General features: G+C 41.0%; 1 protein-coding gene across 5 annotated transcripts in view; it reads left to right on the top strand.

The window, feature by feature from the left end:
- The window catches only part of WWC2 (WW and C2 domain containing 2), a 211,753-nt gene that overhangs the window by 160,712 nt on the left and 25,390 nt on the right, over positions 1 to 25,651 (top strand). For 4 of the 5 annotated variants that reach the window (XM_035700012.2, XM_025471849.3, XM_049094610.1 and 1 more), the window contains 8 exons: positions 2,727 to 2,856; positions 3,367 to 3,447; positions 3,543 to 3,629; positions 7,464 to 7,656; positions 9,415 to 9,579; positions 20,329 to 20,453; positions 22,589 to 22,787; positions 24,419 to 24,583. In XM_035700012.2, the coding sequence (XP_035555905.2) occupies positions 2,727 to 2,856; positions 3,367 to 3,447; positions 3,543 to 3,629; positions 7,464 to 7,656; positions 9,415 to 9,579; positions 20,329 to 20,453; positions 22,589 to 22,787; positions 24,419 to 24,583 (1,145 nt within the window). The remainder of the gene's footprint in view (positions 1 to 2,726; positions 2,857 to 3,366; positions 3,448 to 3,542; positions 3,630 to 7,463; positions 7,657 to 9,414; positions 9,580 to 20,328; positions 20,454 to 22,588; positions 22,788 to 24,418; positions 24,584 to 25,651) is intronic. The other variant, XM_035700014.2, reaches the window with a different exon arrangement.

The following is a 25,651-nucleotide window of genomic DNA, read 5'->3' as shown; positions in this document are numbered from 1 at the left end:
CAGCATATCCAGTTCTTACTGCTGCCTTTGTATTCAGAGACAGAAATGGAGGGAGAGTTTCATCTTTTTTTTTTTTTTTTTTTTTTAAGTCTGTATCCCTTTGCAAGGTGGATGCTTTCAATATATGACACGTGGTTGTCAAGAGAACAACATGGTACCCTTGCTGGCAGATGACCGTGGCTGTGGTCTGAGGGGGATGGTCTATTTGAGAGCTAGCCTGAAATGAAATGTGAAATAAAAGCTCCAGTCTGGTCCCCAGGAGCCCCGTTCAGATCTACGCACATCACTGTGTGTCCAGAACACAGAAGAGGCTGGTCCTCTTTAGAAGTATTTTCCTGCTGCTTTGAGAAGCCTATTTATTTTGTATTTCTGGTCCGAAGAATTCTATGTATTCACTGATTGGCCAATTTAGATGTTTAAAGTGATAGACAAATCTATCGTGTTTGTGTGGTTTTGAATTTTGAATACTGAAGACCAAAACACCGCCTGCCAGCGGCCCGGAGCCCAAGGCAGAGGCAGGGCGCAGGAGACATGCGTGTGGTTCGTGTGGCACTGCCTAGAAGGTGCCACAGCTATAAGTAATGTGTCATCAAAATCATCAGCGTCAAAGAAAATAAGCACAGGAGTAGTGTTTACTTAGTGGCTGTAGGAAAGCAGAAGCCGGTGGTGGGGCCTCCCGTCTGCCTCCAGGAAGGAGTGTGGTGTGCAGGGTGCAGTGGTGTGCGGTGCAGTGCGATGCTCCCTGCCCCAGGAGCCAGCCAAGTCCGCACTTTTACTTTGGTGCAAGCGAGCACGAGCACATCACCCAGGCTCTCAGCCTTGTTGTTTCTCCCCTGCAAAATGGGAGTGATAGAGTGTCTCCCTCGCAGAGGATTGGGAGCAGCGACGCCGTCACACATCGAGAGCATCTAACTGTGCCTGGCTCTCAGCATCAGTTCATGGAATTAGTACTACCGTACGATGAGAAGCAATACAAACTGTGCTAAGCCCAGTTGCTGCCACAAACCACTGAAATTCAAGGAAGTATGAATGAAGAAGCAAGAGGAGAAAGTGGAGCCCATATTTCTGGGCTCTGGACTTGAAGGATTTGAGCATTTCAAAGCTGTTTTCACTCTTTGTGTATTTGGAGCATTCTCCAGCGACCACTTCTCAACCACTTCTCAACCCTCGATCAGGAGGGGCTGCTCTGGGAGGCCGGCTGCTGGAGAAGAGGGAGACAAGCATAAGAATCGCCCCGGCCCGACCCCACCCGGGTGCTTGGGCCTCTGCCTGGCGGTAGCCTTTCTTCTGCCACTGGGTCTAATGCTGCGCACGAGAAGTCTGCCCAGAGCCCGGTGTCCCCAAAGCTTCCAGGATACAGCTTTTACCTTTCAGATGCATCTTATATTAATTAGAAAGCTGCTCCTAAAAAGTCACCCTAAAGGAATTCTATCCGAGAGCTTTATTTGGAAAGCGTATTGAGTGCCATGTGTGAAAACAACTAAAAGCATATATTTAACTGTAAAGACTAATCCCCTCAGTCAGAGCACCAGCACTCGGTGCGTTGGGGGGTGTCTGACCTCCACGTGGGGGCAGGTGGCCCAGCGTCGTGATGCCGCTCGCTCGTCTCCCTCAGCATTCTGGAGTCTTCCGCAGGCAAAGTCAACTTGCTTTATGTACATCCCGCTCTCTGGCGCCCGTCCCCGCTGGAGGACAGAGACCACGGAGGAATGACTACCAAGTCCTTCCAGTCAGTCTCTGTCATTGTCAAAGTCAATTTGAGCTGCCTCGGATATTCCTGGGGGTAATCAATAAATCATGTCATCACCTTCACCCCTCACAAAGGGGGGTGGGCGGAGAGAGGCACTTCATCATCAAGGAAAAAGCATTCCCACTGCCAGAAATAAAAGGGAAAATGCAGCAATCAATCCTGTAATCTGAAGCCTTAAAACTTAAACATCTTAACAAGATGTAAAGTCACGACTCAGAAGGGGGGCGAAATGCATACCAATCCTGATCCCTGCTCACTTGCTGGAGGATGAAAGAACTCGGCAGGCTCGCAGCTTATTACATAGGAACGCAGCTTTAAATGAATGCTCCTTGCTCACCGCAGGATGCAGTGTATGAATATGAGTTAGAGATAAAAGTTAAGTGGTAGTTGGTGCTAAAGATTCAGTAGCACGAAGTTTTTCTTTTCTTTTTTTTTTAATGGTATTAGCTGGTGAGGAATTCTATATAAGTCAAAGACTTTTTTTTCTTTGACTCTGTTAAGTGTGGTAGCATGGGAGATGTAGAATATGGCATGTGGAGAGAAGGGGAAGCAAAAGAGGCGGAAACCTTTCTTGCCATTGAGTAGCTAGATGCTCTCTTTTACAGAAATATCTTTCATAGTTGAGGGACGCAGCTAGCTCCTTGCCACCGAGCGTTTGGTAACTACAGGGAATCCCTAACAGAGAGAGCAAGGGGCCAGTGGGAATGTGTGTCATTTATACTTTCCCTTCAGATATTTCAGGACGGAGAGAAATCACATTGTTTCTCAAACGGTGACCAAAATAACTGGCATCCCAGGAACTTCTGTAAGTCGTGATGCCTTGAATCAGCCACATGAGTTGACTCAAACCGTAACCTCCTCGATTCTCAGATGGAAATGTTTTTGGCTCTCTCACAACCAAACCACGTGTGTATTTTTGTACCTAACTTTTCCTAATTATGAATCCTAATTAGTACGCTCCCTCTCCCCTCCCTAGATGTGGAAAAATCATTACCAAAAAGAAGAGTAATCCACTTGCTTGGGGAGAAGACAGCTTGTGTGTCGGCTGCCGTGTCTGATGAGTCTGTGGCTGGAGACAGTGGGGTCTACGAGGCTTTCGTGAAACAGTAAGGACTCGCAGGAGTGCTTTTCGGTTACACCGAATCTCCTCCTAGCTGTGTGGGTGGGCTCTAGCCTATGGGTGCCCTGCCGCCCCGATTCCACTCTGCAGTGGAAGGGCTGTAGGCATTAAAGAAATGGTGTGCCTGAAAATTTCAGTATACCAAAAACATCCCATCTGACCCCCTTGGAGACTTAAAACTTGATTTTAATGAGAAAGTTAAAGTTGCTGGCCACCACCCGTTTGACACAGTACATTTCTGAAAGCCTGGAGTGTGTCTAAGGGTGTGGGGTACCCCAGGGAGGCTCAGAAAAGTCAGGCATCAGAAAGTCTGTCCCCTAATGGCTCAGAGGCTGACTCTCTTGAAAAGGTGGAGAAAGACCTAAAAGAGTGAGCTTTCACTGGGGTCAGGTCCCCGGGCGCTGTGCAAGTGCTGTTAATTCAGAATGAGTCAGTGACAAACTCAATACCCCGTTCATAAACGGTTCACCTGCACCCACTGTTGCCCTGTCCCTAGGCCTAGTGAAGTTGAAGATGTTCCCTACAGTGAAGGGGATGTCACCATCGTGGAGACTGCCCAGGTGCAGATCGGACTCAGGTAAGGGACACACACACCGAGGGGGCAGTTCTAGAATTCTGCAAGGACTGGTGGGCCCGTGCTCTTTCCTGTTTGATCGGCTTCTCTTTTGACAGATATGATGCAAAAAGGTCAAGTTTCATGGTGATTTTAGCACAGCTCCGAAATCTTCATGCCTTCTTGATACCTCATACTTCAAAAGTGTAAGTAAAATTAGCAAAGAACAAATTGAAGAACTGAAAATTGCTCACTTATGATAAATTGTACATTGTAATTGAGCAGTTCATTTACACAAGGATGGAAAAGACATAGCAGGGCTGATCAAGTCTCAACCCACAGCAGATAAAATGAAAAGAAAAGGAGAATGTGTATTAGATTTTGATCCTTATTCAACAGATCCGTTATCAGGCATAGGAACCAAGATGTTTTCATCTCCCTTTACAACCAGAAATTCTGTATTATGCTGTGTTGGGGCCTAATTCTTTTAATTTAATTAAAATGTTTGTTGTTGTCTCATTATACCTCCTTTGGTTTGAGGTAATTTTCTAATCTTTTACATGAAAATGTAGTGATTTGGGATGCCGGGGTGGCTCCGTTGGTTAAGTGTCTGCCTTTAGCTCAAGTCATGATCCCAAGTCCTAGGTTGAAGCCCCCAGAGTCAGGCTCCCTGCTCAGCGGAGAGTCTGCTTCTCCCTCTCCCTCTGCCTGCTGCTTCTCCTACTTGTGCTGTCTCTGTCTTTCTCTCTCTCTCTGATAAATAAAATCTTTAAAAGAAAAGAAAATGTAGTGATTAAATTTCATTTATCCATACAACTTTGCCAAACACCGTACCATGCTACATGTAAGAGTAGCATTCCTGGGGATCCCTGGGTGGCTCAGCGGTTTAGCGCCTACCTTTGGCCCAGGGCATGATCCTGGAGACCCGGGATCAAGTCCCGCGTCGGGCTCCTGGCATGGAGCCTGCTTCTCCCTCTGCCTGTGTCTCTGCCTCTCTCGCTCTCTCTCTCTGTATCTATCATGACTAAATAAATAAAATATTAAAAAAAAAAAGTAGCATTCCTTAGCATCAAGCATTCACTTCTCTGTGACCATTAATTTCTTGAAGTTACTTTATTTTGTCAAACGAAGTGATGTCATAATGCTTCACAGCCTGTTGTTTGAAGACTCCTGACGATTGTTCTAGCGATCGTCATCACCACTCACACTCTGGAGTCAGAGTTTCGGGGACTCTCTTAAAGGTCTATGGCTAGAGAGCACCAGAAGGAAGCCAGATTTAATCTTAGCACCTGTGACTTCAAATCTAGAATCTTTGTGTCCTATAGCCCTGCACTTAGTAAAATGTTCAATCTGCTAGTATAAGGCTTGGAAATAAGAAAGAACTCTTGAGGGGTGACCTCTAAGACCCTGCACCCAGCCAGGTGGATGTTTCCTTTAGTAATAGAGTATATTCCTCAATGCAAAGGACATTTAATAGAGTCAAAGTAAGAGTTCTGGATGTTTTCCCTAAGGGTTTACTTTTAAGTTCACATCCAAATATTCTAAGAATTGTCAGAGAAAAGAGACTAGATCTAAATAAAGATATAGCTAGATGGGGTGCCTGTATAGCTCAGTGGGTTAAACCTCTGCCTTCAGCTCAGGACATGACCCCAGGGTCCTGGGATCGAGCCCTACATTGGGCTCCTTCTCCCTCTGCCCCTCCCCCTGCTTGTGCCCATGCTGTCAAATAAATAAAATATTTTTAAAAAGATATAGCTAGATGGAGATTATTCAGTGGACAGTAGAAGAATAGAGCTAGTGGATGTCTGTGTATTGACAATCATCAAAATTGGAAGGGAATAGGATTCCAGGAGGGAAGTTGGCTTGCAAGATCTCCTGAAATCAAGGTGTGTGGGGTGTTGGGGGGATCTGCATTAATAGCGATAATACAAGGAGGGAAGGATTACAGGGGAGTGTCTACATCACCCTAGAGAGCCTGCTTCCCCGGACTGACATTAGGAAGGCCAGTCAGTAGTATTCAGGGAAGACTGGCTTGACAATATAATTTGTGACTTCTCCCTACCAGTAAGTAGGCTGAGATATTGGAGCGTTGGCAGCCTTTTCATTTCAATGCAGCACATCTGAGAGAAGACCGCTCCACCAGGGATCAAACCTACGGACAGGGAGAGCCATCCCACAAGTCCAGGAGAGAACTGCAGAAGTCCCAAGAACACACATCCTTAACCTCATGCCATAAGGGCAGGCCTCCCCAAATGTTGTGCCGCTGCCAAGCCAATCACAGTCATGCTCCCTTTCCTGGTAGGAAGTCACAAGCAAAGTGCCCCTGAGGTGCGGTGACAGCCAGTGCAGTTTAGGACCAGGCAGTCCTCAGGCAGTGAGTGCAACAGGCTCTTCTGCCCGCAGCTCCTGGGCAACCACTTGTCTGACTGGTCTGGACCTTCCTGAGATGTCTAGCGCCATGTTCTTAAGCCCCTCCATGAAATGAAAGCCTTGGTTTGAATTAATGACACTGCCGAAAACAAAATATCTTAAAATAGTTCTTTTTCTTTTCCCCCCTAACTTCAAAATTTACTTTCTGGTTATTAAGTACAGCAAAGAGAGCTTAGGCTCCAGCTGTTTGGCAGCAGCCACAGTGTTTTTGTGAGTGGTTCCTGGCTCCTGTGTGGAGTGACCTCACCTGCAGCAGAATAAAAGGAAAAACACCCCTACCTTCTTTCCCCTGTGCCTTGGGCTCTTAACCATGTAAACCTTTTTTTGCATGTGGAAACATCCTGGAGTCACAGAAGTGGTTAGGCCACTGGTACGGAGTAACGCTGAAGTCTGGAGAAGTGGAAAATTTTGTTTCCCTCCATGCCAGCTTGGTAGTATACCTCTCCTCCTGGCTTTCAAGAACAGATTTCTTCTGCTGAATCTCCAGCCTCAACAGCAGGCGCCCAAGGCCCCCTCGTCCCCTAAAGCTGAATCTCCATCATTGGTTTTTTATATTCTGATAATTCCATACTTATACACATTCCATCATCAATTTTATATTCTGATAGCAAATACAGAAATAATAGGACATTCTTCTGTTTTCATAATCGGAGAAAGGCATCTTTTAGAATAGGAATTAGAACAGCTCAGAATTAGAGGGTAAGGATTTAGTGGGCATTCTCCTTTTGAGATTTAAAAGAAAATGCCTCCTGCCATCTCTAAAAGTTGTGAATCCTTATATAACGTGTGCTTAGAAAAATCACTTGGAAGTAGCATTAGAAGTTGCTATTTTTCTATAATTCTTCCTCTGAATTTTACAAAGTATAAGGCTCTTACAACAGTTTGTCGTCTCTGAAACTTCTGTGATGCTCGACAATGATATTTGTAAATTTGCTTCACGATATGCTACTTAGCCATTCTTTGTCACTAGTAGGATAATGTATTCCATTCCTGGGAAAGGATCACCAGCACCCCTTGTTTAATACTGGGGATGACTGGGATAAAGTGTACTTAGTGTGATCCTATCTTCCCAGGCTCAGAAAAGTTAAATTTTGGGGACGCCTGGGTGGCTCAGTGGTTGAGCATCTGCCTTTGGCTCAGGTTGTGATCCCTGGGTCCTGGAATCCAGTCCCTCATCAGATTCCCCACAGGGAACCTGCTTCTCCCTTTGCCTGTGTCTCTGCCTCTCTTTGTGTGTCTCATGAATAAATAAATAAAAGCTTAAAAAAAAAACAAAAAACACTTTATTTTGGAATTGGCAGTACCCCGGCAGGTGGGACGTTAAATTCTTCTGCCCCACAGATTTTCCTCGTCTTCTCTTCCCTGTCGGGCCTTCGCTGCAGCCCTGTGGGGAGTGGCAGGTGCAGGGCACAGCCGGCACGAGCGGGTTAAGAACAGAGCCTCTCTGCCGCTGAGCGCAGGTGGACCCGTTACGGCAGCAAAGCTCCGGCGTGATAATGAACTCCGTGTTCCCCTGCGTCTCTCTCTTGTGCAGATCATTTCAAATGCGAACTGTGAATCTGGTATAACTGAAGTACCTGTGAAATCCATTTCACTCTTGTCCTTTGCAGATATTTCAGGGTTGCTCTGCTTCCCTCCTCAACTGATGTCAGCTGTCTGTTTCGAACAAAAGTCCATCCAGCCACGGAATCCATCCTATTCAGCGATATGTTCAGAGTGGCCATTTCCCAAACAGCCTTACAGCAGAAGACGCTGAGAGTAGATCTCTGCTCTGTTAGCAAACACCGAAGCGAAGAATGCCTGGTAGGTCGGTTCACGATTCCCGCTACCATAAAATGCCTCTGATGAGGTATGCTGAGAAGAACTCTCTAGTTGCCGCTTTGCCAGCCCCGATGCCACCACCGATCTGCCCGGGGCCTTGGGCACATCCACTGGTGGTTTCATTTTTTTTTTTCGGAAGTAGTGATTTCTGGTTTTCATTCTCTTATTCAAGAACTTTCCAATCTGCTTATTAATTGTGATCTTGTGTAAAATCTATCTCCCATTCTACCCTTTGACCTCTGTCGTCATTATCACTCTGGAGCATGCTTATTATTCCCAACAGGAGTCTTCTCCTGGGTGCTTTGTATACGTTACCCTATTTAATCCTCATGACAGTCTTAGGGAAAAGGTATGAGTACCCTTATTTTCAGAGAAACAACTGCTAAGATAAGTAACATGTCTGGGGTCGCACAGCTAGTGAATGATGGAGCCAGATATCAAAAGGACATCCCATACATAATTCACCATTACAAATTTAAGTTAAGGAGGAGACTGAGTATATAGTCTCTTTATTATATTCTCCCCAGACGTGGTATTATAGATTCTAGGAAGACTTAAATGTTGTGTTTAGAGGAATAAGATGTTTAAATGCTAATGCAAAGGACTTCATTTATAACTGATGGTGAGGTTAACATACCTTTGTGCACAATAACTGGAAAACTGTTACATACCAGAAAAGTTACATAAGGGGTTCAAATGCAAGCACCGAGAGGGGTGGTCACATGTTCAAACAACAGCACGAGTTTCTGGTTGAAATTTTCTCTGCGGTACGTAGGAAACACAAAACCACACTTCACGATGCACACTTCATGATGAACAAAGTTTAAAAGAGTGATAGATTTCTTAGCAGTATTTCCTTTTCTTTATATAAAAAAGATGTGATAATATTACCTGACAAGAAATGAAGCAAAGTGGTGCCTAAGTGGCTTAGTCTGTTAAGCATCTGCCTTCAGCTCAGGTCATGATCATGGGATCCTGGGGTCGAGCCCTGAGTCAGGCTCCTTGCTCAGAGCCTGCTTCTCCCTCTGCCCCTCTCCCTGCTCTGTTCTCTCTGTCTCTCTCAATCTCTCTCGCAAATAAATAAAATGAAGCAAAGATAACAGACTCATTAAGCTGTCAGATTACTTCAATAAGTATGTGTGTCAGAAGCTCCATAAAGTTAGTAAATATGTTAATTAATAGCCTTTAAAAAAATGGTACAGTTTAATTAGATTCTGGCTCATATGTGCCATTTGCTGGAATATAAAAGCTTTTCTTTTGACATTCTACTAATCCAAAGAAAAATTTTGCTATCTCTCATTTAAGAACCACAGTAGAGTTTTTATTTGTTTTTGAATTTTATACTGGATAGGTTTTTGTGAGTAATAATCAAACGACTCTTATATAGCACATTGTAAGAGGTATTATGATTTATACTTAGCGTTTATTTTTTTAATTTTTATTTTTGGACTTTTCATTAAAAAATAATTACACTTACAAAAAGTTACATGTTTAGTCATTAGGTTTTAGCAGAATAGTATGCCAAAAACAATCCTAGGGTTAGCTTCTGGATTGGGGTTATTTCTTACTTAGTCACATCTTCAGGTAAAAAAAAATCTATCAGTACTTTCTATCATGAGTATTGCATTTTTTTTTAACCTTCAAACAGGCTTGCACAATAATTATATGAGAGGAAGCAAACATGAATTTAAACATTTTCTTTTTTCTTTTCTCCCCCCTCCTCCCCTTCATTTCACACAGGCTGGAACTCAGATCAGTCTGGCTGATTTACCATTTTCCAACGAGATTTTCACTCTGTGGTATAACCTGCTTCCTTCTAAGCAAATGTCTTGCAAAAAGAATGATGAAGAAAATGAAGACTCTGTATTTCAACCAAATCAGCCATTAGTAGATTCTATAGATTTGGTGAGTCCAAATTGGAATAAAAAGGCACTATGACTGGGGCACCTGGGTGGCTCAGTGGTTGAGCATCTGCCTTCGGCTCAGGTTGTGATTCCGGGGTCCTGGGATTGAGCCCCACATCAGGTTTCCCCCCAGGGAGCCTGCTTCTCCCTCTGCCTATGTCTCTGTCTCTGTCTCTGTGTCTCTCATGAATAAATAAAGTAAAAAAAAGAAAAAAGAAAAGAAAAAGAAAGAAGAAAGAAAGAAAAAGAAAGGAAGGAAGGAAAGAAAGAAAGAAAGAAAGAAAGAAAGAAAGAAAGAAAGAAAGGAAGGAAGGAAGGAAGGAAGGAAGGAAGGAAGGAAGGAAGGAAGGAAGGAAGAAAAAGAAAAGGAAGGAAGGAAGAAAGAAAAAGACAAGAAAGACATTATGACTAAAAGAAATAATGTGGAATGGCTGTGGCACCCGTGTGTTCTGGTTCACATTCACTGCCCTCCCTCCCCCAAGCTTACCCATTCCTTCCAGCTTCCTAGCAACAGCAAAACCAGAAAGATAATTTCCAGCTTCTCTTCAAGTATAGTTTTTTTTTTTCAAGTATAGTTTATAGAAGGATCCATTTCTGCTCACTTCCTTCTGTCAAAATAAGCTGATGCAGAGTCTTAGCTGGTTTAGGTGACCACGGAAAACTTTTTGCTTTAAATTTATAGTTTCATACATTGTGTTCACATCTTTGATTCCGCTGTCAAGTCATACATCTGGAACTCGGATCATTTGCACACGTCAAATTACTGAGGCTAGAGTATCTTAGTTTCTATTTGTTCTATCAATAAAACAATATTTTCTATGAAGTTTGTTGTAACCAACAGTCATCCACATTCAACACTTTAAAAAATGTAGAGGGGCCTTTTGGGAGGCCATTCATCACCGACTTGGCATCTGTGAATGTTGGTACTGAGTTCAAGTTTATTTTTGATTATCTATGAGAAAAGAGTTTACCAAGCAGAAGTCACATTATTATTGATCATCTACTGTGTGCAAGAACGACAGTGGACATTGTGGTACGTAGTGAAATGGAAGCAAAGGGCACGTCCATATTCTAGCATGTATTAGTACCTCATTCCTTTGTATTTCCAGATAATACTCCATTATATGGATATATCACCTTTTATTTATCTGTTCATTAGATGGGTATTTGGGCTGTTTCTGCCTTTTTTTTTTTTTTAAGATTTTTATTTATTCTTGAGAGACAGAGAGAGAGAGGTAGAGACACAGGCAGAGGGAGAAGCAGGCTCCATGCAGGGAACCTGACGTGGACTCGATCCCGGGTCTCCAGGATCACATCCTGGGCTGCAGACGGCGCTAAACTGCTGAGCCCCCCCCGGGCTGCCCATGTTTCTGCTTTTTGACTTATTAACACCACTGCTGTGGGCATTTGTATAAGGCTTTGTTTGGACATACATTTTCATTGCTCTTTAGGCGTACATAGCTAGGAGTGGAACTGCTGGGTCATATAGTAACTCTACGTTTTAATGTTTTAAGGAACTGACAAGCTGTCTTCCACAGTGGGTGCACCATTTTACACTCTCACCAGCAGTGTGGGTGAGGGCCTCTGTCATCCAAGCTCTTGCCACGTGTTACAAATCTGCCTTTCTGGTTTTAGCCATCCAGTGTGGTGTGAGGTGTTGTCTCATTGTGGCTTTCATTTATATTTCACTAATGACTGATGATATTAAGCATGCTTTCATGGACTTATTGGCCATTTGTATATTTAAAAAATTTTTTTCTGAGAACTATCTGTTTGGATCCTTTGTGTTTTAAATTAATTCTTCATCTTTCCATTATTTCACTTTATTATTATCATCTCTTTATTATTATCATCTCTTTATTATTATTTTCTTATTGAATTAGGAGTCTCTCATATAGTCTTGATACAAGTCTTTTATCCAATAAATGACTTGCAGATATTTTCTCTCATTCTGTGGGTTTCTTTTCACTTACTTGATGATTTTGTTTGCAGCACAAAATTTTAAATTTTGGTAGAAGTCCAGATTACAGTCTCTTATATTGCTTTATCTTCTATTGTTTGCACTGCTGGTGTCATATCTGAGAAGACTCTGCCCAACTGAACATCATAAAGATTTACTCCTGTGTTTTCTTCTGAGAGTTTTAAAGTTTAGTTTTATTTTTAGGTCTCTGATCAAAGACCTTGGCTCCAATTGGACCTACTCACGATAGGTAAATCACACAGTCCAATTTCATTTTCTTAAATGTGGGTATGCAATTGTTCCCAGTACCACTTAATTGAAAACACTAGTCTTTCCCCACTGAATTATCTTGGCATCCTTGCTGAAAATCAGTTTACCATAAGTGTGATCATTTATATTTCTGGGCTTTAAATTCTGTTCTATTAATCTGTGTGTCTGTATTTGTGCCAACAGCACACTACCGTGATGACTGTAGCTTGGTAGTTATTTTGAAATAAGAACATGTGAGTCATCCAGCTTTGTTTTTCTTTTGCAAGATGGTTTGGGCTATTTGGGGTCCCTTGCATTTCCACATGAATTTTAGTATCAGTTTGTCAATTTCTACAAAAAAAAAGGCAGCTAGGGATTTTTATATAGATTGCTTCGAGTTTATAGATCACTGTGGAGGGTATTGTCATCTTAAGTTTTAAGTCTTCTGATCCATGAGTACAGGATATTTTCCTGTTTATTTGGATCTTCATTAACTTCTTTCAAAAAATGTTTTATAGTCGGGACACCTGGGTGGCTCAGTGGTTGAGTGTCTGCCTTCAGCTCAGGGTGTGATCTTGGGGTCTGAGATTGAGTCCTACACGGGGCTCCTTTGCAGGGACCCTGCTTCTCCCTCTGCCTATGGCTCTGCCTCTGTGTGTGTCTTTCATGAACAAATAAATAAAATATTTACTTATTTATTTGTTTGTTTATTAAAGATTTTATTTATTCATGAGTGACACAGAGAGAGAGAGAGGCAGTCACAGGCAGAGGGAGGAGCAGGCTCCATGCAGGGAGCCTGACGTGGGACTCGATCCAGGGTTTCCAGCATCAGGCCCTGGACTGAAGGCAGCGCTAAACCACTGGGCCACCAGGGCTGCCCCATAAAATATTTTTTAAAAAATGTTTTGCAGTCATCAGAGCCCAAAATTGCACTTCTTTTGTTAATTTTATTCATTTTGATGCTATTATAAATAGAACTATTTTCTTAATTTCATTTTCAGATTATTAATCGTGCACTATTGATTTTTGACCATTTATCTTGCATCCTGCAACAACCTTACTGAACTGGTTAGACTAAGTTAGACTTTTAGGTCTAATAGTTTTTTTCATGGATTCCTTAGGTTTCCTATATGTTAGATCATATCTTCTGCAAAAAGAGTTAACTTTACTTCTTTCTTTCCAATTACTTTTTATTTCTTTCTCTTGCCCTTTTGCCCTGGCTAGAACTTCCAGTACGATATCATAAGAAGTGGTGAAAGCAGGCATCCTCGTCATGGATGTGATCTTAGGGGGAAATTTTCAGGTTTTCAACATTACATATGATTTCTGCTTTGGTTTATTGTAGTTGCCCTTCATCAAGTAGAGGAAAATCCTTTTCCTAGTTTGTTGAGTGTTTTATCATAAAGGCTGTGGGTTTAACCATGCTTTTCTGCATCTATTGAGATGACATGTGGTTTTTGTCCTTTATTCTGTTTATACTTTATTGATTTTCAGATGTCAAACCAACTTTGCATTCCTAGGATAATCCCACTTGGTTATGGCGAACAATCCTTTTTATGTTACTAGATTCCGTTTTCTAGTATTTTGTTGAGAACTTTTTTTGTCTGTATTCATAGTTTTCTCCTGATGTCTTTGTCTAGTTTCCACGTCAGAGTAATTTTGGCCTCAGGGAATGAGTTAGGAAGTGATCTCTCATCATCAACCTTTTGGAAGATTTTGAGAAGAATTGGTATGAATTCTTTAAATGTTTGGTATAATTCGGCAGTGCAGCCCTCGCAGTTTGAACTTTGTGGGAAGTTTTTTGTTTATTAATTCAATCTCTTACCGGTTATAAGTCTACTCAGAATTGTATTATAATGTCACTTTGAGTAGTTTGTGTCTTTCTGGAAACAAACAGTGTTCATTTTATCTAGGTTATCTGACCTGCTGGCAAACAGGTGTTTGTAGTAACCCTTATAATTTTGTCTCTAAAGTTGATAGTGATAGTCCCTCCTTGGCTCCAGATTTCAGTACTTTGAGCTTTCTGGCTATTTTTCTTGGTCAGTCTAGCTAACAGTTTTTACTTTTTTGAATCTTTCAAAGAATCACCATTTGGGTTTTTTTGTTGGTTTTTTTTTTTTTTTGTAAGATTTTATTTATTCATGAGAGACAGAGAGAGAGAGAGAGGCAGAGACACAGGCAGAGGGAGAAGCAGGCTCCATGCAGGGAGCCCAGTGTGAGACTCAATCTCAGGACTCCAGGATCACACCCTGGGCTGAAAGCAGGTGCTAAACCGCTGAGCCACCCAGGGATCCCCACCATTTGGTTTTATTGATCATCTCTAGTACTTCTGTATTCACTATTTCATGAATTTCTACTCTAGTCTTTATTATTGTTGTTGTTGTTGTTATTGTTATTATTATTGTTATTTTAGAGAGGGGCAAGGAGGAGGGGCAGAGGGAGAGGGAGAGAGAATCTTAAGCAGGCTCCAGGCCTGATGCAAGACTTAATCTTACAGTCCTGAGTTGTTTTTTTTGTTTGTTTTTTTGTTTGATTTTTTGAAGAGGAACAGAGAGAGGCCCGTGGGTGGTTCAGTCAGTTAGGCATCTGACTCTTGATTTGGGCTCAAGTCATGATTTCAGGGTCCTGAGATTAGGCCCTGTATTGGGCTCCATGCTCAGCAGGGAATCTGCTTGAGATTCTCTCCATCTCCCTGTGCTCCCCACTATTTCTCTCTCTCTCTCTCTCTAAATAAATGAACAAATCTTTTTAAAAAATAAAGAGGGAGAAAGAAAAAAAACAGAGAGAGGGAATAGTTTTTATTCTTTCCTTCCTCATGATTACTTTAGTTGTACCCGTTTTCCATTTTCTTAAGGTAGAAACTTATAGATTTGAGATCTTTCTTCTGCTTTAACACAGGCACTTTTAGCTATAAATTTCTTGCTGAGCACTGCTGGAGCAGCATCTTACAAACTGGTATGTTTTAATTTTCCTTCACATCTAAGTATGTTCTGATTTTCGTTGTGATTTCCTTGACTCATTGGTTAGGAATGTGTTAATTTCCACATCTTTGTTACTTCTTATGTTTTCCTTATGCTACAGATTTCTAATTTTATACAGTGTGGTCAAAGAACATGTTCTGTATGATTTCAGTCCTTTCAAGTTTACTGAGGCTTGTTTTATGGGCTGGCATATGCTACCATTCTAAAGAATGTTTCATGTGCCCTTGAGAAGAAAGCTTGCTCAGCTCCTATTGGGTGAGTATTCTACAGGTGTTTGTTAGGTCTGGTTGGTCCACAATGTTGTTATACGTATATATACTATTTTATTACTCTTTTGTCTTATTCTAATCTCACTTTAACTTGTTTCTTTTATGGAGAGGAGTGATAGAGAGATTTATAACAAAATGTACAAATCTTATGTGAGTTTTCCAGTAAATTTGCACAAAGTCAGCACAGCTATGTAGCCACCACCCAGATCAGGGTATGGTGCATTACCAGCACTCCAGGATCCTCCCTTGTGCCCCATCCTAGTCATCACCACTCTCCCCTAAAGGTAATCTCTATTCTGACTTCTGTCTTCAAACTTTATATAATAGAATCATTCGGTGTTTGTCCTTTTATGTCTGGAGTCTCATACTCAGCATTACGTTTATGCAAGTCGTCTGTGTTATTTTGTGTAATTGTAGTTCATTTGTGCTCAGTGTTGTGTGATATTTCATTTTATAGTTATATCACAGTTTCTTTATCCATTTTGCTATTGATGGACATTTGAGTTTCTAATTTGGGGGCTATTATGAGTAGTGCTATTAGTATCTTGTATATGTCTTTATCATCTTTCATTTTAGCCATTGTGATATAGTACTCTTGTGTTTTTTGCATTTTCCTGATTATAATGTTTAATGGCCAGATGGATGTCATCTTTTGTGAAATGTCTGTTCAAGATTTTGCCCATTTTTCTACTGGATTATTTTTTTTTAAATAAATTGGTAGCAGTTCTTAATTTTAGATTTGAGTGTTTTGTCAAATATGTCTATTGCAAATATCTTTTCCTGTTCTGTGGCTTGCCTTTTCATTTTCTTAATGTTGTCTTTTGGTGAATGGAAGTACTCGTGTTTAACATAGTCTTATTTATCTATTTTCCCTGTATGCTTAGTGCTTGCTTTCTTTTGCTATTTAAGAACTATTTGCCTATTCCGGATCATGAAGATGGTTTCCTATCTTGTAAAAGCTTTATTGCTTTCCTTTTCACATTTATATCTGTAGTTCATCTGAAATTAATTTTTGTATTAGGTGTGAGGTAGGGGTCAAGATTCCTTTTTATCCATGTGATAGTTGATTGACCCAGCATCATTTGTTGAAAAGACCTTCTTTGTTGTTGTTGTTGTTGTTGTTTTAACTTAATTTCAATTTGCCAACATATAGTATAACACTCAATGCTCATCACATCACGTGCCCTACTTAATGCCTGTCACCCAGTTACCCCATCCCCTCACCAACCTCCCCTCCAGCAAACCCTGTTTGTTGCTTAGAGTTAAGAGTCTCTCATGGTTTGGAAAAGACTTTGGTTCGCAATTGCATCACTATATCATCTTTGTCATACATGCAACGACCTATGCGTGTCTGTTCCTAGGTATTGTGTTCTGTTCTGTTGGCTTACTAGTCTACCTTTGTAGAAAGTACTATACTTTTTTCAAAGTGAAGTGAAGGAAGGCTTTCAATAATTTGTCATTTAGAATGATTTTTGAGGCTATTTATAATCACTATCAGATTAAAGAAGTTTTTTGCTCTTTCTAGTTTGCTAAGACTTTTTATTATGCATGGATATTGAATTTTATGAAACATTTTTACTGTGTACTTAGCCCTTAAATTGATTACACAATTGTTCTCTTTTTTTCTCTTAATGTGGTGGGTTATACATTGATTGATTTTTGAATGTTAAACCACCCTTGGATTCCTAAAATAAAACAGACTTCTTTGTGGTGTATTTAATATGTGTTTTTATATATGTTGCTAGATTTGATTTCTTGGTTTTGTCTTTGGCTTATTTTTTATTTATGTTTGGGAGAGAGATTAGTCTTTGGTTTTCTTTTCTTGTAATATCATTTTTTGATATCAAGTTTTACAGGCTTCATAATAGAAGTTAGAAAGTATTCCTTCTTTACTCTGCAGAAGGTTTTGCAAGATGGGTGTCATATCTTCCTTAAATATTTTGAAGAATTCCCAAGAAAATTTACCAGCACAGTGTTAATTTTCTTTGTGATAAGCAGCCATTCTCAACTAAGGCTCTACAAAAGAAGTAAGCACTGTAAAAAATGTTTTGGATGACTACTTTCTTATTTCTCCCAAGGATGACCAATGACTTATACCATTCTAGATGTTTGCTTTGTTTTGTTTTGATATAATGGATGGTAGAGGGCATTAAGGCTTAATTCTCATGGAATCTCAGTTGAAAAGGGCTGGTGGACTGTTTTTTAATTACAGATTCAATTTCTTTATTAGATGTAGAACTGTTTCAACTTACTGTTGAATTCTGTTGCATTCACTTTAATAAGTAGTATTTTCTATAGGATTTGTCTATTTTATCTATATTTTGGCAAAGTTATTCATGATACCTTCTTATCTTCATGCATACATGCAAGGATCTTTCTATGTTCTGTTTTGTTTCTGCCATTGGTAATTTGCACCATTTCTTTTTTTTCCCTCACTGTTGCTAGGGACTTGTCAAATTTTTTATTTTAGTCAAATAAACAACTTTTGGCCTTGTCTATTTATATATGTGTTTTCTATTTTATAAAATCTGCTCTTTTCTTTATTATTTCCTTGCTTCAACATTCTTTAGGTTTAATTTGCTATACGTTTTTTACTTCTGAGATAGATCATTGTTTAGCAACCTCTTTTTCCAATATATGTATTTAATGCTAAAAAATTCTTTTTGAACACAGCTTTGGCTGCTTTTCACAAGTTTGATAATAAGATATTATTAAAATTAAATTTTAAATAGTTTATAATTTCCATTGTTATTTCTTTTTTGATCAATGAGGTTTTTTTTTTAGAAGTATATTTGCTCAAGTCCCAAACAATGGGGTTTCTAGTTATCTTCTTATTATTGATTTCTAGCTGTATTTTACTGTTTTCAGAGAATAGAACACATACTATTCAGTCATACAGAATATTAAGAGTTCCTTTATGGCTTAGCATGAGGTCAGTTTTGGTAAAAGTTCTGTGTTTTTTAAAAGAATGTATTCTGCAGATCAAGTTTGTTAATTTTGTCCTTCAAATCTTCCACATTTACTGATTTTTTCAGTTTACTTATTTTACCAGTTATTGAGAGGTATGTTAAAATCCTCTAACTTAGGATTATAGATGTCTGTTTCTCCTTTTAGTTCATCTTTGCATTTTGAATTTTGTGACTATATTTTTAGGTAAATATAGATTTAGCATTGTGTTATATCTTTCTGTTCAACTGGCCATCTTATTATTATAAAATATCCCTGTTTATCTGTTCTAATGCCCCTTGTTTTATTTATTTTTTTAAGATTTTATTTATTTATTCATGACAGATACAGAGAGAGAGGCAGAGGGAGAAGCAGGCTCCATGCAGGGAGCCCAATGTGTTACTCGATCCCAAGACTCCAGGATCACACCCTGAGCTGAAGGCAGGCGCTAAACCACTGAGCCACCCAGGGATCCCCTTTTACCCCTTGTTTTAAAATCTGTTTTGCCTGGTAGTCATGAAGCTATCTCAGCCCCTTTTAGTTAGTGTTTTCATGGTTTATCTTTTTCCATCCTTTCACCTTCATTACTTCTGAATTCTTAGATTTAAAATGTTTCCCTAGTAAGCCATATATATAGTTGCCTTTGGTTTATTATCCAGTCTTAAAACCTTTGCCTTTTAATGGAAATATTTAGTTCATTTACATTTAATGCTATTAGTGATATATTTGGGTTTGAGCTTATTGTCTTATTGTTTGTTTTCTTTTAGTACTGTCTTTGTTCCTTCTTTGCCTTCTTTTGGAATAGTCAAGTATTTTTTAAATTTCATATTCCCTCCCATATTAGATCATTAGTAATATAGTCTTTTATTTTTTTTTTGCTGTGTCCCTAGTGATTATATCATGCATCCTTGCATTATTAGAAGCTACCTTAAATTAATGTTTTTACTTTTTTCCAGGCCGTACAAGAATTTTAAAAGACTTCAACTCTATTCCCTTTCCTCCTTCTGTGAACTTATTGGTCATGTATTTTAGTTACATGTATTTTAAATCCCACAAGATATTATTGTTTTAAAGACAGTCAGTGTTCATTTAGATTTCCCCACATCTTTACCCTTCCTGGTGTATTTCATTTCTTTCTGCTTTAGTGTGCTTCCATTTGGGTTATTTTCCTTCTGCTTGAAGAACTCCCTTTAGTATTTTTTCTAGTGCAGATCTGTCAGAGTCTTTATTTCTACTTGTGAAGGACTTTTTTTCTGCATTTTCAGAATTTATGTGGGCAGTTAATTTTCTGAGCACATTGAAGATAACCATTTTGTTGTCATGTGGTTTCCCTTGATTCTTCTGAACTGCTGGAGAACAGTTGATCCTTCAAAAATAATGCATCTTTTTTTCACTGTTGATAAGATTTTTCTCTCTATCTTTGATTTTCAGCGATTTCACTCTGATGTGCTAATGTGGTGTTCTTTCTGCAAACACTAGCAAAATTCTCCATCATTTCATCAGTGTTCTTAAACATAGTAATTAAATTCCATCTCTAAATAACTGCAATATATGAATCACCTGTAGGTCTGCCTCTCACTTTATCTGTTGTTGTTCTTGGCCTTCACATTGGGTCCTGTTTCCAGTGGATGCTGGATATTATGGATGAAGAATGATAGAAGCTCCGGCTGATACCTTCCTCCAAAGAGGATTTAATATTCTTCCAGAAGGCAGATACAATATGAGCAGATCACCTGGATCACTTGGAGGACCTGAGTTCCAATTTTTCTCTCCCTAGGACCATAAAGAAGCTGAAGCATCTGCTTCCTGTTTTAGCCTCCTCACAGCTAGGTTTTGTTTAGTTTCTCACCTCTTGCTTTCACATATGGAGCTTAGGAATGAAAAATAGCCCAATAAAAATATTGTGCAGAATGCTGGACTCACTACAGGTGCTTTCTCTGGCCCCTCGTACGCTGATGCCTTGGTGGTCTTCAGCTCAGTTTTCATCTTTTTATCCTACCGATATTGCCACTGTTCTTCACAGCCACAGTTTTAGCCTCTGTGCCTCACTGCTAGAATCAACACATGTCCCCAGGGGAGAGGAGTGGCAGTGATGTAGCTTCACCTCTTGATTTCTCTTTTCCCTGGGATCTTGGCCTTTGGTCTTAATTGCCTTAAAACAGCTAGAGGTTTGTCTGTTGCTTTTTGTTTTATTTTATTCAACCTTCATATTTTTTCCCAGCAGTGGAGAATTGGGTCTAGTACCACCTTTTTCATGACCGGGAGCTTAAGTCCCCATCTGATGAGTTTTTAAGTCATTTCTCAAAATAGATAATATTAATTGCCATATGCTTTCAATTCCCCAGGATGCGGTGTCAGCCTTACTTGCAAGAACATCAGCCGAGCTGCTGGCTGTGGAACAAGAATTAGCACAGGAAGAAGAGGAAGAACCAGGGCAGGAAGAAGAGCAAAGAGGTCCAGATGGAGATTGGTAAAAACAGTTGTTTCCTTTGGCTATTTGAGAACTCAAAGAGGATGTATTTGGTTTCTTTAGTTTCTTATAAGAAACTTACAGGGAAACCTTTAGAGATCCAGATCTTAGCCTGGAATTATGGAAGGGCAGTGCTGTGCCAGGGAGCTGCCACTAAGGGAAAGACCCTCTCCTGGGTCATTATAGAGTTGAAGAAAGCAACAGTGAAATTGCAGGCAGAGGCAGAGCTAACACAGGAAGGAGGTTCTTTGTTCCTGCTTCCTTAAGTTCTGACACTCTTTCCTGAGCTGTTGTAAATTTTAATTCTAAAAATACCTGTTTTGAAAGGTGTGGTAGTTTATTGTCAATTCATACATAAATTTAAAAACGTACTTTCTTTTTCCTTAAACTGCCAGAAGTACCATTGTACCATCTAGGTCGGGCCGGTCAAAGCGCACATCTAGAAAACAGCTTCTGAGTAGTCACTTTCTGTTTGTTACCACTCCCATTCCTTTTCCTGCTCCCTCCTCATTATCCACACCCCCACCCTTTAAAAAAAAAGGAGAGAGTCCTATTGCTTTTGTCTAGATTCACACACATAGAAAGAATTCTCCTTCCTGGTTTGCACTATTTTCTCTAAAAATAAATCTTTGTCAATGTATGAGGTTTTTTTTTTTTAAGATTTTATTTATTCATTCATGAGAGACAGAGAGAGAGGCAGAGACACAGGCACAGGGAGAAGCAGGCTCCATGCAGGGAGCCTGACATGGGACTTGATCCCAGGTTCCCTGGGCTGAAGGCAGCGCTAAACCGCTGAGCCACCTGGACTGCCCTGTATGAGTTTTTAAAGTATGTAGGTAAAATTATTTGGATTGATTTTAATGTATATGCAGTTGCTTATGCTGTTATGTTTGAACTACTGTTAACACATGTGTATAGCATGCATATACATATGTGTGTATAAAACTTGTTAGAAGCCAACAATGACAAGATAGGTCACAAATAAACTCTTGGACATTTGGAAGGAACAGCTTACTACAGTGTGGCAAAAAGGTACAGATATAAACTTAGGTCTTATCAGAAGCCCTTTACAATGGTTACCAATCAGAGCACTGCAAAAAAAAGAGAGAGATTGTAAGGCTCATCATGGTATTTTTGAATACTAAGCCTTCTTTGTGTGTATAAAATATAATTCGCTTCATATACATTTCAAAAAATACACATGGTATGTAGCATAAAGGAATTTAGAATTCCCAGAATTCAATTCTAGCTCCGCCCCCTGTGCTCACTGCATGACTAGGTGTTTAATTACTGGCATGTGCCAATTTGTCAGAATGTCTCCAATCACAATTGCACTTGGATGTCCAGTTATCAGTGGAAAAAGTGTTTCTGTTCTAAGGACATGCAACAAAGCATGAGATATTGCTGGTACTACTGCCCTCCTGTCAATGCGGTTTATACGGACTATATATACACCGTTATGTACATTCTGGACGCACTACCCCAGCCCATGCCATGGCTTCTGGTAGAGACAAGATCGTTTGGCATTAGGATTCTTATTTCAGTAGTAAAACCCCCTTTACACAGATAGGGTTTTACCCCTGCTAGACTGTAAGCACAGTTGATAATGGATATATATTTTTTAAGATTTTATTTTTAAGTAATCTCTACACCCAACCTGGGGCTCGAACTTATAACCTCAAGATCATGAGTCACGTGCTCTCTGACTGAGCCAGCCAGGCACCCCAATAATGGAGCTTTTCCATGCTTATGTCTTCATTTGCTTTTAGCGGAGTCCCTCCATCCTGTTGTCTGACTCACTTTACAATAAATAAATAACTGATATCGAGTTACATTATAGTGAGTGTCAGGTTTTTAAATGATGGGGTTACATTTTATATGTGCTTTTCAAAATATTTCTATTTTAATACCTGGGAATCCGGTCAAACTTCATTAATTTAACTGCTTAGTACCGAAGCGTGGTGATTTTGCTGCATTTTGCTAGAGTCAGATGGCGATTGTATCTTTCATGAGTGTTTCAGGAGCGGTTGGAGGCACGCGTGAGCCCCCCACCCACGCGCCCCATTCCCTGCCCTGCTCGCGGAGCACCCCTGCTTGACCTAGGGTGTGTTTCCTTTTGTCTTGTCTCACCACAGGTTAACGATGCTGCGAGAGGCCTCCGACGAAATTGCGTCTGAAGAAGAGGCCGAGGTGAAGTCGCCGGAGGGCAGCAGCCGTCCGGGGGGCTGGTGCTCGAGCCCGAGCGCACCTGTCGGGCAGGAGGACGCGGGCAGGAGGGAAAGCCGCTGCGCGGAGGGCGGTGGCCGTCAGGCACCTGCGGGGCCGTGCACCCTGGTGAGGACCGGCCACTGGCTCCAACACCGATGCAAGTCTGCCTCTCGCCCCGATTCCGTGTTAGGATCGTGGGCCAAAGCTGCTCTGGATAGGCGTTTGTGGCGATAGGCTGTAGGAGGCATTGGAAATGTTGTAAAAATTTTTAATGGGCCCCAAATATTCATTCTTCACTTAAATTTTATATTAGAAGACAAATAGTGGGGTACCTGGGAGGTTCAGTCAGTTAAGCAGTCTACCTTTGGGTCAGGTCATAATCTCAGGGTCCTGGGATCGAGCCCCGCATCGGGCACCCTGCTCAGCGGGGAGTCTGCTTCTCCCTCCCCTTCTGCCTGCCACTCCCCCTGCTTGTGCCCTCTCTCTGTCAAATAAAGTCTTAAAAAAAAAAAAAGATGAATAGTGCCATTTAGGTCCTGAGAATATATACTAAAAGCATTTCCAGAATGACTACCAGATTGCAGGGTGACTGCTTAATTGTGTTAAGTTTTGTAAATGTTGTCAGTTTAGTTCAGTTTCAAACCTGAAGTGAATGTTTAAAGTTCATGTCGGTCAGGTGGTGTTCTGGTTGGAGCGAGCCTGCTCCGGAACGTGGCAGTGAGTCGGGTTCCGTGCAGGTGCCAGCCAAGTTAGGCAGCAGCAAGTTTGCTGGTTTGAGTGAGAGACGTTGGTGGAGATGAGGAATCACATTTAGCTTGGAGGATGCTGGCAGACTTGGGATGTTGGTAATGGGGTCTTGGAAATTCCAGTTCTTTATTCCTGGGGAAAATAGTATTGTACCCTGACCAAAGGAAGACTTGCTTCGATAAAGGAGGTAGGCAGGTGGGAATCCTTTTATACACAGAAGATCAACAATAAACATCTGCCTACGCCTGTACAGTTTGTATTTTCAGAACCTTCTGTTGTTACTTACCTTTTATTTTTCATTACATTTCCAAAGAGACAGTAAAAATCCAAACTCAGCTTCACAGTGTTGCTGTTTTTATATACGTTATAATTGCATATGCTATGTGAGCCTGTTACTTTGTAGTATATTTTCATTTTCTTGTATATAATTGCTTGTATCATTATTCGGGAAAAAAAAACACTAATTGGAATGGTGAACAGTGTGGGTTTTTTTTAAGATTTTATTTATTTATTTGACAGAAAGAGCATGAGCAAGGGGAGTGGCAGGCAGAGGGAGAGGGAGAAGCAGGCTCCCCGCTGAGCAGGGAGCCTGATGCAGGGCTCGACCCCAGGACCCTGGGATCATGACCTGAGCAGAAGGCAGGCACTCAACCACCTGAGCCACCCAGGCGCCCCATGGTGAACAGTGTTTAATGGATGAAGTATCCTCTACAGAACCACATTTCCCCTCTCTAAACCTCAGCCTTCGGTCGTGTGGCTCTGATGTTAGAGGCAGCACCCGCATTTATGGGCGCCCTGTGTTCCCCCCTGCAGGTAACTTCCTAACTCAGTGGGAAGCCCTCCCCCTGGGTTCCCATCAGGATTAACACCCCAGCCTTTCTCTCCCAAGTGGCCTCAGTGCTGGGTGAGGCTCTGTCGTGAGACTCGATGCTGCTTTTGTGCTTAGAAGAAAGGAGTGGAAATGTATCCATGTCCATCTGCTCCTGACAAATTTCTGCCTTCCTTTCCAGGTTGATAAAGAGACAAACACGGATGAGGCAGGGGATGCCGGGGTGGCCGTGCGCCCCAAAGACCGCAGCGGCCTGAGCGCTCGGCAGCGCCCCTTCGTGCGGAGCAGCGTGATCGTGCGCTCGCAGACCTTCTCCCCCGGGGAGCGGAACCAGTACATCTGCCGGGTAAGGGGGACAGTGCCCTGCCCTCCCGCCAGCCGGTGGCCCACCGATGACAAGAGACTGCGCACCAGCAGTCTGCAGACTCCCAACTGTGGCTCGCCGTTTGCTGTACAAATGGCTAGAAATGCTATAAAACATACACAAAATATCACACTCATATGGGTCTTTTGAGGTTGGGTTCTTGTTTTTTTTCTTTTCCTAAATTTAATGTCTCATTAACTCTCAGCCATTTATTTGGCAAGCATGTGAAATTAAGGACCTGGCTGCTGAGTGTATTTGTACTTCGGTCTGTTTTAGAAACTTAAAATGACTCGAGACTTAAATATTTTTTTATATTCCTGCTGTATATCATCCATGCTTCACACCGTTGTTAATCCTGCAGAACCAAAATTGCGACTTGGGTTTCAGAACAAAAATCATCTTTTGATAATGCCTCCAGACACCGAATCAGATTCATAGGCCTGTAGAGAATGTGGTGGGATTTGCATCCGTTTGCCAAGTTCTACTTCCAGAAGTATTTACGACCTCTAGTAATATAGATTAATATTACAAAATGGCTTAGGAAATGCTTCCAGAATTCTGAATGTATTCATTCAATTCAACAAACATTTTTATTAAGCGCCTGCTGCTAAGCATGTTTCTAGACACCTGGTTGGAATTCCTCTGTGAACAGAAGAGCCCCAGAGCCCTGCCCTTGCAGAGCTTACATCCTTGTGAGTTGAGCCAAACAATTAACCTGATGAACCAATTACGAAGTGTCTTGGGTGGGGACCGATTCTCTGGAAAACAGTAGAGCAAGTTAAGGGGGATTGGGAATGATGAAAACAAAGGTCTTAGGTTTAAATAGGATTCAAAGTAGGTGTCATTGAGAAGGTGCTGTTTCAGCCAAGCCCTGAAGCAGATGAAGGGGTGAGCACGGGCTGTCTGGGCCAAGAGCCATCTAGGTGGTCCTAAATTTGACTGAACTCTGACCTTGTTATAACCCCATGTGTTATACAGACCTTCCTTTTTAAAAAGGAATATTACAAAAAATAAAAATAAAAATAAAATAAAATAAATGAATTTTGCAAA

The sequence above is a fragment of the Canis lupus genome, chromosome 16 (genome assembly GCF_003254725.2).
Source record: "Canis lupus dingo isolate Sandy chromosome 16, ASM325472v2, whole genome shotgun sequence".
Taxonomy (NCBI): domain Eukaryota; kingdom Metazoa; phylum Chordata; class Mammalia; order Carnivora; family Canidae; genus Canis; species Canis lupus.
Note: the sequence above shows the minus strand (reverse complement) of the source record. Positions and strands in the feature narration are given on the sequence as shown.